We start from the raw sequence: 13,267 nt of genomic DNA, 5'->3' as shown, positions 1-13,267 counted from the left end.
CTCGTCACCGTATTTGAACCTTTAGTAATCGTCTCCCTTGCCACCGTTTTTGATCCTTAACATAACGTTTCCTCTATCCCCATAACTGAACCTTTAGGAAACGTCTCTACCTTATTAAAACCTTAAGGGAACGTTGTCCCATATTTTAACGTTTAAGAAAAGGGTTCTTTGCAAATATAATTAAAGAGGGACGAAACATTTACCTTTTGCACAATATTGAACAGAAATTGCAATTAAGTTACCCTAACCACCATAAAATACTTAAATGAAGCCTTTCCCAAACCACTATATTTGAACCTATAGGCAACACTGTCATCATAACCATGATATCACCGATATGGAATGTTTCCCCTACCACCATTTTGCAACCGAAAAAGGCACGTTGGGCTCATCACTATAATTTCACCTACATTAGTTTCGAATTTGAATTTCATTTTAAGAGTATTTGTTTCGTCAGACTTTGTGCCTTAAGTCCAATTGTTAAAAAGTTCAATACCATTTTTAAAGTTATCAATTATGGCGCTTTTAATCTAAACAAGCATGTACTATAAAATTATCACATTCCATATGTTTTCATACTCTTAATTTTAGAACAGGTTTGATAGTCTTATAAATTGAACAATTCTGTCAAAACTTAGGTAATATTTTGAATATGAAAATCTAATTCTATGCATTTCTTTGAAAAAGAGCAAAAATGGATATGTTGACTTTAAATCATGGATAAGTCCTTCAGAAAATTCACGAAATAAATTCCTATCATAATGTTTTTGCTGTTTTAAATGAAAAATTAGGAAGGAAATTGGGTGATGACCTACGTGCATAGTGAAACATTAAGGATAGATGTCTGTAATTTTACAATCAATCTAATATGTCCCGAATGTTTCACTATGCATTTGGTTCATCACCGTATTTGCACTTTCACCATTCCTTTAAAAGGACTAACGAACGCAAAAAAAGAAACAAACTGATAATATGACATTGAATTGTTAATCAACTTAACAATTATGCTAGAAAACACTTTATATTGAAGCTGACACAAACTTTGCATAACAGTCGATATGAAATATAATTAAACCATTTTTCAGAATAATAATAAGCAAAAATAAAAAAAAATCCAAAAACATAAGAAACTTGGATGCACAACCGTCAAGTGATAAGCGAACAATGATTTTCGGTTTAATTTTTTTGGAGGGGGGGGTGAAAAAAATAGCTTTTAAGCTCTTTTTGGAGCAAATAATATGGTTTGAGTTTAACTTAATTGTCCCAAGCTTTAAGACAATCCAAAAATATCACTTTCTCCGTCATTTTTAGTTCTCTTCGGTATTTTGATTATCACTTGCTCCCGTAAATACGTTTTCTGTGGTAATATCGACCACATTTCTAGCTTCAACAGAAGACTTTTCGTTTTGCTTTAGCTTCTTACTCATTCTCGTCGATGAATGCTTTAGCCATTCTTTGATTTCATCTTCTACTTCTTTTTCAGTCGAGTTTCGAAACATCATATTAGATCTTACAGCACCTAGAAATATATTTACATACAGGGTGTTTCTGAAAAGTCCATCACAAATTAAGGGGCGTGTTTATGGGACCAAACTGAGCGGAAAGTACCAAAGAACATGGGGTGTACAACATTTTGTTACGGAGATATGGCCTTCCAAACATTCGCCCCTAAAACAAGGAAATATCCAAAAATGAGGAGTAACACTTAAGACCGACTAACCAGCTTGTTTAAAATTACTAGACAATTTCAATAGCCTTTAATCGAACAATTGATTTCTACCTTTACTAATCAGAAGCGTATAAATGAGTAGAAGTATGCCTACGGTGGTAATGTAAAATTAATCCCAAGTGACATGATGTTTCAAGATCTTCCCAGCACCAAGTAAAATGGTTCTGATTGAAGGGACTTTTATTAGCACAGCGTAAACAACGTTATTTTCAGGAATTAGTCCAAATGTCCACGGGCGGCATTACAAAAACGAGGCAGTCTTTCGAATGATACTTGGACATGTTGGAAGATCCCTGGCTTGTTCCTGTTATCTCAAACCGTAAAAAGCTACGCAAATCTTCATCATCACGGACAACACTCTTGTACGTTAGGTATGACCTTGAGAAAACCTAAAAGGACATCTCGAATGTATTTGAAAAACCCATCTCCAATTAAGGGGCGTGTTGTTTGTTTCCAACAGAGTAAACTCGCCCAGAGAACAATTACAATGCAGAGCCACGTTTCGGCGTTAATGGCCCACAAAGGTGGTCCCAAACAAAAGAACAAACTTTAATTTGTTTCGTTCAGTAAGTGTTTCATGTGTCATAGATAAAACGCCATGATTAATGCACAAAGAAAATGTTATTGACAAGTTTTCGGACCGCGATGCTGAAATGTGGTGGTGCACCATCGTGCATGAACCACATTCTGTTTATTAAACCTAAGGGTACGTCTTCGAGTAGTTCTGGTAAATCGTCCCGTAAGAACTACAAGTAAGCCACACCGTTTAACCTGGGCTCTAGGAAATATGGCCCAATTAAATTGTCACCCACAATACTACACCACACGTTTAAGCTGAATTGTACTTTGTGAATTCTAACGCAAGTTGCGTGTGGTTTTTTCTTAATCAGCAAACCAATTGGCGGCTGCTTGTTTTTGGATCGTCCTCGAAAATAGTGAGAACTTCGCCTATTCTTAAAAAACAGAGCACTATGTTTTTTAAGAAAGGAATAAAAGAGGTTTCACGTACATGTGTTTGTTTTATTAAACTCATAATTCAACGAAGTCTGTTACAATGCCTTTCTTCACAAATGCCGAATATGCGGATATGCACCTAATGTATGGACTAGCCGAGGGGAATGCCGCTGCAGCTGTACGCTTGTATCAGGAAAGATTTCCGCAGAGGCGACTACCAAATCGACTGACGTTCGAGGCTGTGGACAGACGTTTGAGGCAAGATGGACGAATCCAACCGGCTGGACCTCAACCTAGAGCGAGAGCCATCCCAGAGGCCGTAGAAGACGAAGTTCTCACCATTTTCGAGGACGAGCCTGAATCAAGTACCCGCCAAGTTGGTCGCCGATTAGGCGTAAACCACACGCTCGTGTGGAAAATCCTCAGAAGCCACCGGTTTCATCCTTTCCATGTTCAAAAAGTTCAAGGTTTGAATCCAGCGGACTACCCACGACGCACGGCGTTTTGTCAGTGGTTTCTGGCTAAAGTAAACGATATCGATTTCCCACGGGATTTGTTGGTTACTGACGAAGCTAACTTTTCACGGGATGGTATTATTAACTTACATAATAAACATCAATGGTCCCAGCTAAACCGCCACGCAACTTGCGTTAGAAGTCACCAAGTACAATTCAGTTTAAACGTGTGGTGTGGTATTGTGGGTGACAATTTAATTGGGCCATATTTCCTAGAGCCCAGGTTAAACGGTGTGGCTTACTTGCAGTTCTTACGGGACGATTTACCGGAACTACTCGAAGACGTACCCTTAGGTTTGGTAAACAGAATGTGGTTCATGCACGATGGTGCACCACCACATTTCAGCATCGCGGTCCGAAATTATCTTAACGCGACCTTCCCTTTGCGGTGGTTAGGTCGAGGTGGACCTGTGGAGTGGCCTGCTCGATCACCCGATCTGAACCCTTGTGATTTCTTTCTTTGGGGCCACCTGAAAGACTTAGTTTATCAGACTGAAGTGCCCGATGTTGAAGAGCTACGTCGACGAATAATTCACGGCTGTCAAACAATTCGCGAAACTCCAGGCATTTTTCAACGTGTAAGGGAATCATTTGTAAGACGTGCTAATGTGTGCCTTAACGCGGGTGGTGAACACTTTGAACAATTTTTGTAACTAGTTGCAGTTAAATGTTAAAGCTTGTCAATAAATTCATTTTCTTCGTGCATTAATCATGGCGTTTTATCTATGACACATGAAACACTTACTGAACGAAACAAATTAAAGTTTGTTCTTGTTTTTGGGACCACCTTTGTGGGCCATTAACGCCGAAACGTGGCTCTGCATTGTAATTGTTCTCTGGGCGAGTTTACTCTGTTGGAAACAAACAACACGCCCCTTAATTGGAGATGGGTTTTTCAAATACATTCGAGATGTCCTTTTAGGTTTTCTCAAGGTCATACCTAACGTACAAGAGTGTTGTCCGTGATGATGAAGATTTGCGTAGCTTTTTACGGTTTGAGATAACAGGAACAAGCCAGGGATCTTCCAACATGTCCAAGTATCATTCGAAAGACTGCCTCGTTTTTGTAATGCCGCCCGTGGACATTTGGACTAATTCCTGAAAATAACGTTGTTTACGCTGTGCTAATAAAAGTCCCTTCAATCAGAACCATTTTACTTGGTGCTGGGAAGATCTTGAAACATCATGTCACTTGGGATTAATTTTACATTACCACCGTAGGCATACTTCTACTCATTTATTATATAAAAAAGGACTTGGTTTGCCCAAGCCTAAAAAGCAAAACGATAAGAGTTTTTTCCAGTTGACTGAAGCGCGGATATTTTATTTTTCTATATAATTTTAAAGACAATCCGTATTGTACTACTCTTTAGAATTTAATTCAATCTCCTGATTTTACTGCTAATGGATTTATTTCCTATAAATTAATTGAAATAAAAAATTACTTATCTCAGATATTTCATGATAAAATTTTACGAAAATGGAATTGTTGAAAAATCTGAGATAAGTAATTTTTTATTTCAATTAATTTATAGGAAATAAATCCATTAGCAGTAAAATCAGGAGATTGAATTAAATTCTAAAGAGTAGTACAATACGGATTGTCTTTAAAATTATATAGAAAAATAAAATATCCGCGCTTCAGTCAACTGGAAAAAACTCTTATCGTTTTGCTTTTTAGGCTTGGGCAAACCAAGTCCTTTTTTATATAATATCTGTTCCTTCAGTCTGCATTTGTATTAATCTATTATAAAACAATTTTTTGCCTGAAATGCGAAATTTTTCACTTCTAGGACGAGGTTAACAAGTTGGGAAAGCCAAAATATTACCTCTCCGAGTGGAGATGACTATCACTACCCCTTAAACAACCTAAATATATGCATCTTTCACTTTTTTTTAATTCTTTGCAAGTGCAGGAATTCAATTTTAAAATAGTCAATTGTTCAAGCCTTTTCAATATCTCTCAATTGCTGTGGAAACTCTACTCTCTCGCTATACCTTAACCGTATTCTTAGTCTACCAGTATGATTTGTAACATTTGTCCATATCAAAGCTGAATCATACCTCGCCACACAAAAAGCAAATGTCCCCAAAACATGGAAGCCACAACCCAATCACACATAAGCTAGGCTCCCACTTAACCAAAATAATTATTAAACAGTTAAATACTCACAAAGATTGGCAAAATCAATCTCCTTCAGTAATACGTAGCGCTTAAATATATTATTTTCCGAACAAAATTAATCGAGCAAATTTAACGCTTAACTTCTTCTCTTGAAATTCTATCAAAGAGTGATTCAACTGTTTAAAAAAAGGTTTTTTTCGCAAATAGGGCGCTATCATATCAACGGCAATTCCGTCATATTTAAAAAATATACATTGCCAACACTTTTTTAGACACAATAGTGGAAGTTTTAGTCTCATTTAAAACATGTAAAACAATTATCTCATCTACAAATAGCTTAGACATGTCTTTTTTACCAATACCTAGCCGTTTGGATTTTTCTAAAGCAATCTTAGCACCAAAATATTTTTTGATACAAAATAAATGTTCTATATTCTTCATTTTTGAAAATATATTTTTAAGCGTTTATAATGGTTACTCTCTACACCTACACTAATCTTACACAAACAAGGAGTATAAATCCACTAGTGGAAGCGTTGAAAATATATATTTTTAAGCGTTTATCATGATTACGCTCTACAGCTACACTAATCTTACACAAACAAGGAGTACTATAAACCCACTACTGGAAGCGGTATTTTTATTCAAACGTAAAACAATTTCGCTTAAGTTTATCATCTCTAGACATCGGTAAAAATGTCTCTATCACTCCTAGGTAACTGTGTGCAGAGGATTTTACGGCATTGTAACTCAAATTCATCTGATTATGTTTTAACAAGGTTAAATCTAACTGGGAGTAAGATGAAAGGAGTAGAAGCTTATCTGTCTTAGGAAATATGAAATTTTATCTTCTCAGTTCGTTAAATCATAAGTTTATAACGAAAAAAACGCGGAAGGGGAAACCGAGCAGACAAATACGATTTTTGGGGGTAGAAGGTTAAGAGCGCCATCTGTCGTCCGTGCCAAAGTTGAACTTCCTCTCGAAACGCAATGAGAAAGTGCATAAAATAATGCCATCAGCTATTTAACTGCGTCGATATATTTAACGACTTGACCCATGACATGCCCTTAACACTGGCTTCTATGAATCCTATTTATTCTTGGATGCTAGGAAACTTGGTAGACGTAACAGTCTGTACCAAGTACCCAAGCATCCTTCAATAAACGCCTGGCAACATTGTGGTACGCATGGTACAACTAAAATATAGGATGTGTATTTATCTTTCGACTCACTCAATCGCTTCAACACTTACAGAGAGACGAAGTATTGAAATCCATATTATGTAGTGAAATTAAAGCTTGCGTTTACGCTATATATAAATATAGTAAAGCTGAATTAAAAAGTAAACACCAAATTTGAAATGTTAATATCAAAAGATGTTCTTGGAATATTGAGATGAAACAGAGCTTTATAGCTACACAACTACTAAAAGAATCGTAATGCCGAAAATTATTTAAAATATTTCCATTTAATATTCTGCAAAAAGGAAATGTTATCGTTTTGTAAGAGATCTTATCATCCTACTCGCTTTATATTAACTTTGATATGCGTGTAGGGTTTCGATTCAGATGTAATCTTCATTACTCGTTCTATATAAACTCTCACTTGTGTCACTTCAAAGAAATAAGTTTATCTTAAATAATTAATTAAATATAAATGATATTAATTATTTTAATCGCCAGTAAATAACTTTAAAAATAGTTAAATCGTTTAAAATAAAGTTGTTCCTATTATCTTTCGAAACTTTGCTAATATATCTTGAAACCAAACGATGACGAAGGAAAAGAAGCCAGAATGGACTGACTGGCGTCCATGTGGAATGGACAAAGACCTGAAGATGGTGGTGCATAGAAGCTGGTGTCAATGTGGAATTGACGAAGAACAGAAGATGGTGGTGCATAGAAGCTGGTGTCAATGTGGAATTGACGAAGAACAGAAGATGGTGGTGCATAGAAGCTGGTGTCAAGGTGAAATTGACGAAGAACAGAAGATGGTTGTGCTTGGAAGCTAGCAAGTACAGACTAGTGTACATGTGGGATGGACAAAGACTAGCAGATTGTGGTCCTTAGAAGCCAGTTATTAAAGACTGGTGTTGGTAGATGAATGGCCAAATTTCCGTGAACCGCGAACGCGTTCCGGAAATCGGGTATTTGTTTGCTCCGATTTGTAAACTGCGAACGCGGTCACGTGGGGTCTGACAGACAGACAGACACACACACACACACAGACACACACACAGACAGACACGGCCGGTGTAATACCTCTCCGTGACATACGTCACTCGGAGAGGTAAAAATGGTTTTTCACTTCTACTAATTCTTATAAGATACGGCTCACAATTCGTTTTAGAACCCGAGCTTAATAGTCAACTTCAAAACGAACATCCTGCCACGATTTTTAAACTATCAAATCCGTATCTTTTACGATTACAATTATCCATGACATTGCGTTCACTGCCCTTGTACGTTTACAGTGAGTGGCACCGTGGCCAGTTATTTTAATTAAAATACCTAGGCCACAGGTCCAGTTTTAAAAAAATACTTATTTCCAACACTGATCCATCTATCCTTATGCCTTACTGAAGGCTACAGTGAAATATCCATGAAGCGTAAGCTTCCATTATAACTCCATGGCCTAAGTAAGGCAACTTAAGCCTTGGTCGAAACTAACATCTAAAATATAAATTAAAAAGGTATCTTAAGTATAGAATTTCAACCGAGACACATAATTAAACGAAAAATAGACCCGCCAGAGAAATTTTTAATAAATATAGTGTTATATTTATTGAAAAATATCAAGTTAAAGTTTCAAGGCGGTGAAATGGCAAATTAGCGTCGTCTACTGTAGAGTAATGAACAATTAGCGTCGTCTGCTGTAGAATAATCTTTTGAGGTACTTACATTTTTAATTAAATTAACATACTTAGACTTAATTAATTTTCATGAAACTTGAAAAAGGCACACCTTGAATAGTTACTTGTTAATTTGAAAGTATTCCGAAACGTAACTTCGCTTTAGTTTTTAAATGATTCGATGTACAGGAGCACCAAAAACCCCATGTTATTCCTATGGGAAAATCGGCGAAAATCTGTGAATTTTCATTTAACATTACGGGAGGGTGTGGGATCTTATCTAGAAGGGCCTACCGGCCCTCTAGAATACGCTTCTGATTAGTAAAGGTAGAAATCAATTGTTCGATTAAAGGCTATTGAAATTGTCTAGTAATTTTAAACAAGCTGGTTAGTCGGTCTTAAGTGTTACTCCTCATTTTTGGATATTTCCTTGTTTTAGGGGCGAATGTTTGGAAGGCCATATCTCCGTAACAAAATGTTGTACACCCCATGTTCTTTGGTACTTTCCGCTCAGTTTGGTCCCATAAACACGCCCCTTAATTTGTGATGGACTTTTCAGAAACACCCTGTAGATTAGTAGGAAAATATGGGTTAATAATTTTAGTTTGCATATATGGAGAAGAAAACATTGACCAAGGTTAGTTAATATACAAGCTTAAAGAAACAAACTGATATGCCAATATATTCTAGTAAAATTAGTACTAACATATTATCAAATCCTTCATCTTTAGGCTTTTAAAGGCCAACTTTTTTCGACCAGCCCAGTTCATTGTTAGTCCTATTTCGTCCGTCACCAGGGCTGAAAGCACTCTTCTAGTAGCATCACGTACATTTTTGCCGCCAAGAGCACCCAGATAAGAGAGCTTTAAAAGATAAATAAAATAAATTATTGCAACCATATATTCAACATTAAAAACAATGAGAATTATTGAAATGCAGAAAAAGGGGCTTTCTGACGCTTGTCTATCTTTCAAGTTGGGTAGACAAAACAAGATAAAGGGCATGGTTGTCGGTTTTATGGCGGTAGGAGTATCATATTTTGAAGTACTGTGATTTAAATTTCACTTGCTTCGGTCGGTAAAACGTTAAAAAAAAACTGATCTCATGCAGGGTATGATTATTCAAATTGTAGTTCTAACTTAAATTTATTTACCAAAGCATTTCGATTTTCACTGGTAGCGATAAATTCCTTAACTGTTGAATATGACTTTCCGAGCTTATTGGCAGGCTTAAGTGCTCCAGCTCTATCTTTGTCAATCTGGCATCCTTTTCGGAAATAAGTCTCGATAACATTCTGTTGTTGAGTTCTACGGTCTTTTTTATGAGCTCCACTGACCGATAAATTTTTTCAAGAGCTGAAAAAAAGAAACCACTACGGTTAGGTTTTGAGTGAAACAAATATTAGGGGCAATTCCCTAACTTTTAAGCGAGTTACCGCAAGTGATAAATATCTTCTAAATCGTTTGTGTCAACCTTGCGTGTTCTATGAGAGCGCGATATATAAATAGGTGATAAGCCTTAGGTGTCATCAAACCTTGAACGAAAAACGGCGATTTCTCGCGAATTCCACTCGTCCTAATAAAACAAAAATTGGTCAAATTAAAATTTTACCGTCTTTAATTTCCACGGGAGTGATAACTTAGCAAAAGGGTTAAACTAGTCGATAAGTTATCGCTTGCTTTATAATTAAAGACGTTAAAATTTAAATTTGCCCACTTTGATTTTTAATAAGCACGAGGGGAATTAGCCAGACAACCGCAGTTTTTCTTTCTAATCATCTATTTAGATATCGCGCTCTCATAGAACGCACGAGGTTGACATTAACCCCTTAGACGATAGTTATCAATTGCGATAACTCGCTTAAAAAGTTAGAGAATTGCCCCCATCAGCTAGAATTTATTTAGTGGTGGAACCCATCTAGTCTCAAGTAATAAATTAAGGAATAATTTCCAAACTTTAAAATATACATAAATGTAGTGTGAAGCCAAGGTAGTGTGAAGCCAAGTAATTTTGTATCGAATTCCTTCGGTAATTTTAAGACCTGATAGCACAATGAATCATTTAGGATTTATTCACCAATAATTTTCAAAATGGAAATAGAGTTCAGTTTCGTAGTAGTAAGACCAATTACGTAACACTCTGTTTTCTGATTAATAAAATTTTCGGTCCTCTTTATGTCATGAAATTTTATTAAATTTAAATTATAAATTAGATCTCTGGGAATTAATTCACTGGCTGTTTCACTGCACGTAGGTCTTAGAATTTTCAGAGAAATCGATAAAACAAACTTTATCTTATCTTTCACCATCTATAACATTTACAAATCTCTAGCTTTTTTAAACATGAACTACATTTTTCATTGGAAAACACGATATTCCGAAAATTTTACTCTGATGATAAAAATCTGATATAAACTTCATAATACATAAATCTAATGCAATATTTATCAAGTTAAGGCCTTATATGCTACTAAAATTCGAGAAATGCATGTTCAATATAGAACGTCTCACATAATTATTCCTCCAACTTTTCAAAAAAACGGTATGGTTGGTTAAGTTTTACCGCACTGTTCTGAGCCATATTAATCTAGACCCTTAATGCTAAAATACGTAAAGATATACCCAATAAAAATAAATGTTTTTATAAATCAAAAACAAACTTGATCGTTTGATGGCTCGGTCGGAGCCAGTATCTGTGACTTTTGGAGTTTCAGTGATTGAAGATGGCGTTCCTATCGCAGATTGCGTGTAGTCTGCAAGAACACTGCTTGAAGCAGTTCCAGAAAAGGTGACAGTATCACATGGAGAGCTTTCCACCCTCCCCTCTTTTGTCAACTCTTCCGTAGCCAAAGCAACATTCTCCTCTGCAGACAAGTTAAATCACAAAAAAAATTACTTTTAATTATCGCCTGGAGTAAATGTAGTTAAAGCCAAGGAAACATTTCATCATTGGTATAAAAAGAGGCAACAAGGCGGTCAAAATTAAAAAAAAATGTATTATTACTACTTCCAATTTCAGTAGAAGGATGCTTAATTTGGGGTTTAGATAAATGCATCGGGTATAATATTGGACATTATTAACAGGCTTATTGGCTAGGGGTTCTTGGACTCCAAATCAAACTACTTCTACCTTGCTATTGTGCTACTGATCAACCATAAAGTTTAGGAATTGATAAAGAATTGTGACTGTATTTAAAGGGAGGGTGAAATGGAAAATCATGTAATGTTTTTTATCGATTCTTTTACTAATTATAAGGCCAATGTGCATAGTGAACCATCCAAGAAGTAACACCGAATGATTTTAAAATTACAATTAGTTTAGAATTTCATAGATAATTTTAAATAAGTACCTTCGACCAATCACGTAACGCCCTGCCTTTTTTATTAACAAAATTACGCTCCGTGTCAAATGAAATTTATCGCGAGATTTGATAAAATTTGCGCCATATGTGACAATAGTGGCGCCGGACACGGAACGTGCCACGAGAGTTTTGTTATCAAAAAGGCAGGGGGTTACGCGATTGGTCGGAGACACTTATTTAAAATTATTTCAATTTTAAAATAATTCGGAGGTATTTTCTGGCCTTAGAATTAGTAGAATAATCGATTAAAAACATCACTTGATTTTCCTTTCCCCTCCCTATAAATAAAAAACTAACAATTTTTGGAAATACATGCTAGTTGATTATATATAATTCCATCAAAAAGAAATCTACTTACCACTATTATCAGGGCTATTTGACATCAGAAACGGACTGCAACTGCGATTTGTTTCGCAGGTTTTTCGTTTTTTGGTGACCTTCTGTGGAGATACCGTTAAAGGTTTCAGGGCATGAGAAACACCGTTTCTTTTGCGGCTGTGTCCTTTCTTTGCTTTTTTACTGGAGCCAACTGCAGAAAAACGAAAACAAATATTTCCCTATTAATGATGTGTGTATTGACATGAAGTGCAATCGCTACTAAAAGCTAGACTAAAAGTAAGGAAAATAATTCATTTACTACATAGAAAACGTGCGCATAGAACAACGCTGGCCATATGCCGTAATTATAGAAATTTTAAGACACAATTAGCTAAAGAATCTACCTTAAGTCAAAATTGCCTAACTGCCGAGAAGTTAAAGCTTCAAACATATTTCTTGTCCTAAATAGTTTTTTTTGCGAGGTTTCAATGCAAATTGGATCCATAGGACCGCGGCAAGGATGTGATTAATCAGGTTTCAGTATGTGTGTAACCAGGGAAGGAAATGAGGTTTACTTGGGTGGTGACGGAAGGGATGTGGGGATCAAGTCACCTCCGGTGGACACGGGGCAGTCGGCACCTATAGGGTAGGATCGCCGACATGTGTCTTATTCCCTCAAACTTTGCCGCCCAGGAGCTTGGCTTACAGGAGTTCGCGACACTTCCGGCTAAATAGAGTTGCTTCTATGCGCGCGCCATTGTTGAAAAGTATTTTATAATATCGCGTTTTAAATAATACTGTAGCCCATAGTAAAACATGAACTTTTACATATCCGACAATCTTATTTATTTCGCCAAAATTGTAAGTTATTACCTTGACCTCCTGGAAAATCAAGTACTTTAGGTAGTGTTATATTTCTTAGGTGAGACTGATGCTTGGAATGGTTAACTATTAAATCAAGAAATAGTTTTAATTGAAAATGTAAGCCTTAAATCATGATCTATTGAAAAATCTCTTATTTGGTTAACAACCAATATTTAAACATTTCAAAAAAAGCTTTTAAAAGAAACATTTCAATGAAATATAAAAAGTACACCTTATTTTTGATGTTTTAATGAAAGTTAACCCTCTATTTCACTTGAACAGATTGAATTCATATATTAAGAAACATGAATATTCTATCCAATGTAAGTCTATGTTTCTTATGCATTAAGTTTCTCTCTTAAAATTTGGGCAAAGATAAATCATATTAAATAAGATTTTCTAAAAGAAATAGAAAGGCAGCAAGTAAACGCCTGTGTTCATGCTAAAAATTCTAGTTCAAAAGGAGGTCTTTAATAGAGATTTTCTTGCAAGATATTGGGTTTGGTTTATAATTCATCATTTTCACTCACATTCATCGTCAGTTGTTGA

General features: G+C 35.8%; 1 protein-coding gene and 1 long non-coding RNA gene across 2 annotated transcripts; one reads left to right on the top strand and one right to left on the bottom strand.

The window, feature by feature from the left end:
- Positions 1-498: 498 nt before the first annotated feature.
- On the bottom strand, positions 499-9,368 carry LOC149704640 (uncharacterized). Its single transcript, XR_016381630.1, has 3 exons — positions 9,329-9,368; positions 8,882-9,038; positions 499-1,519 (listed from the first exon to the last, which is right to left on the bottom strand). It is a non-coding gene; the product is annotated as an uncharacterized LOC149704640 (long non-coding RNA).
- LOC149704641 (uncharacterized) lies at positions 1,543-3,872 on the top strand. Its single transcript, XM_089865713.1, has 3 exons — positions 1,543-2,100; positions 2,190-3,375; positions 3,856-3,872. Exons 2-3 carry the CDS (start codon positions 2,784-2,786, stop codon positions 3,870-3,872), a joined length of 609 nt encoding a protein of 202 aa, XP_089721839.1. The 5' UTR covers positions 1,543-2,100; positions 2,190-2,783.
- Positions 9,369-13,267: the final 3,899 nt, after the last annotated feature.

Source organism: Phalangium opilio, unplaced genomic scaffold (genome assembly GCF_054372755.1).
Source record: "Phalangium opilio isolate 3A_F unplaced genomic scaffold, DU_Popi_V2 ptg000015l_1, whole genome shotgun sequence".
Lineage (NCBI taxonomy): Eukaryota > Metazoa > Arthropoda > Arachnida > Opiliones > Phalangiidae > Phalangium > Phalangium opilio.
This window is presented reverse-complemented; position numbering and strand designations above follow the sequence as displayed.

Bases quoted from the DNA above. Each gene is read 5' to 3' on its own strand.
- LOC149704641 (XM_089865713.1), top strand. From the start codon at position 2,784: ATGCCTTTCTTCACAAATGCCGAATATGCGGATATGCACCTAATGTAT.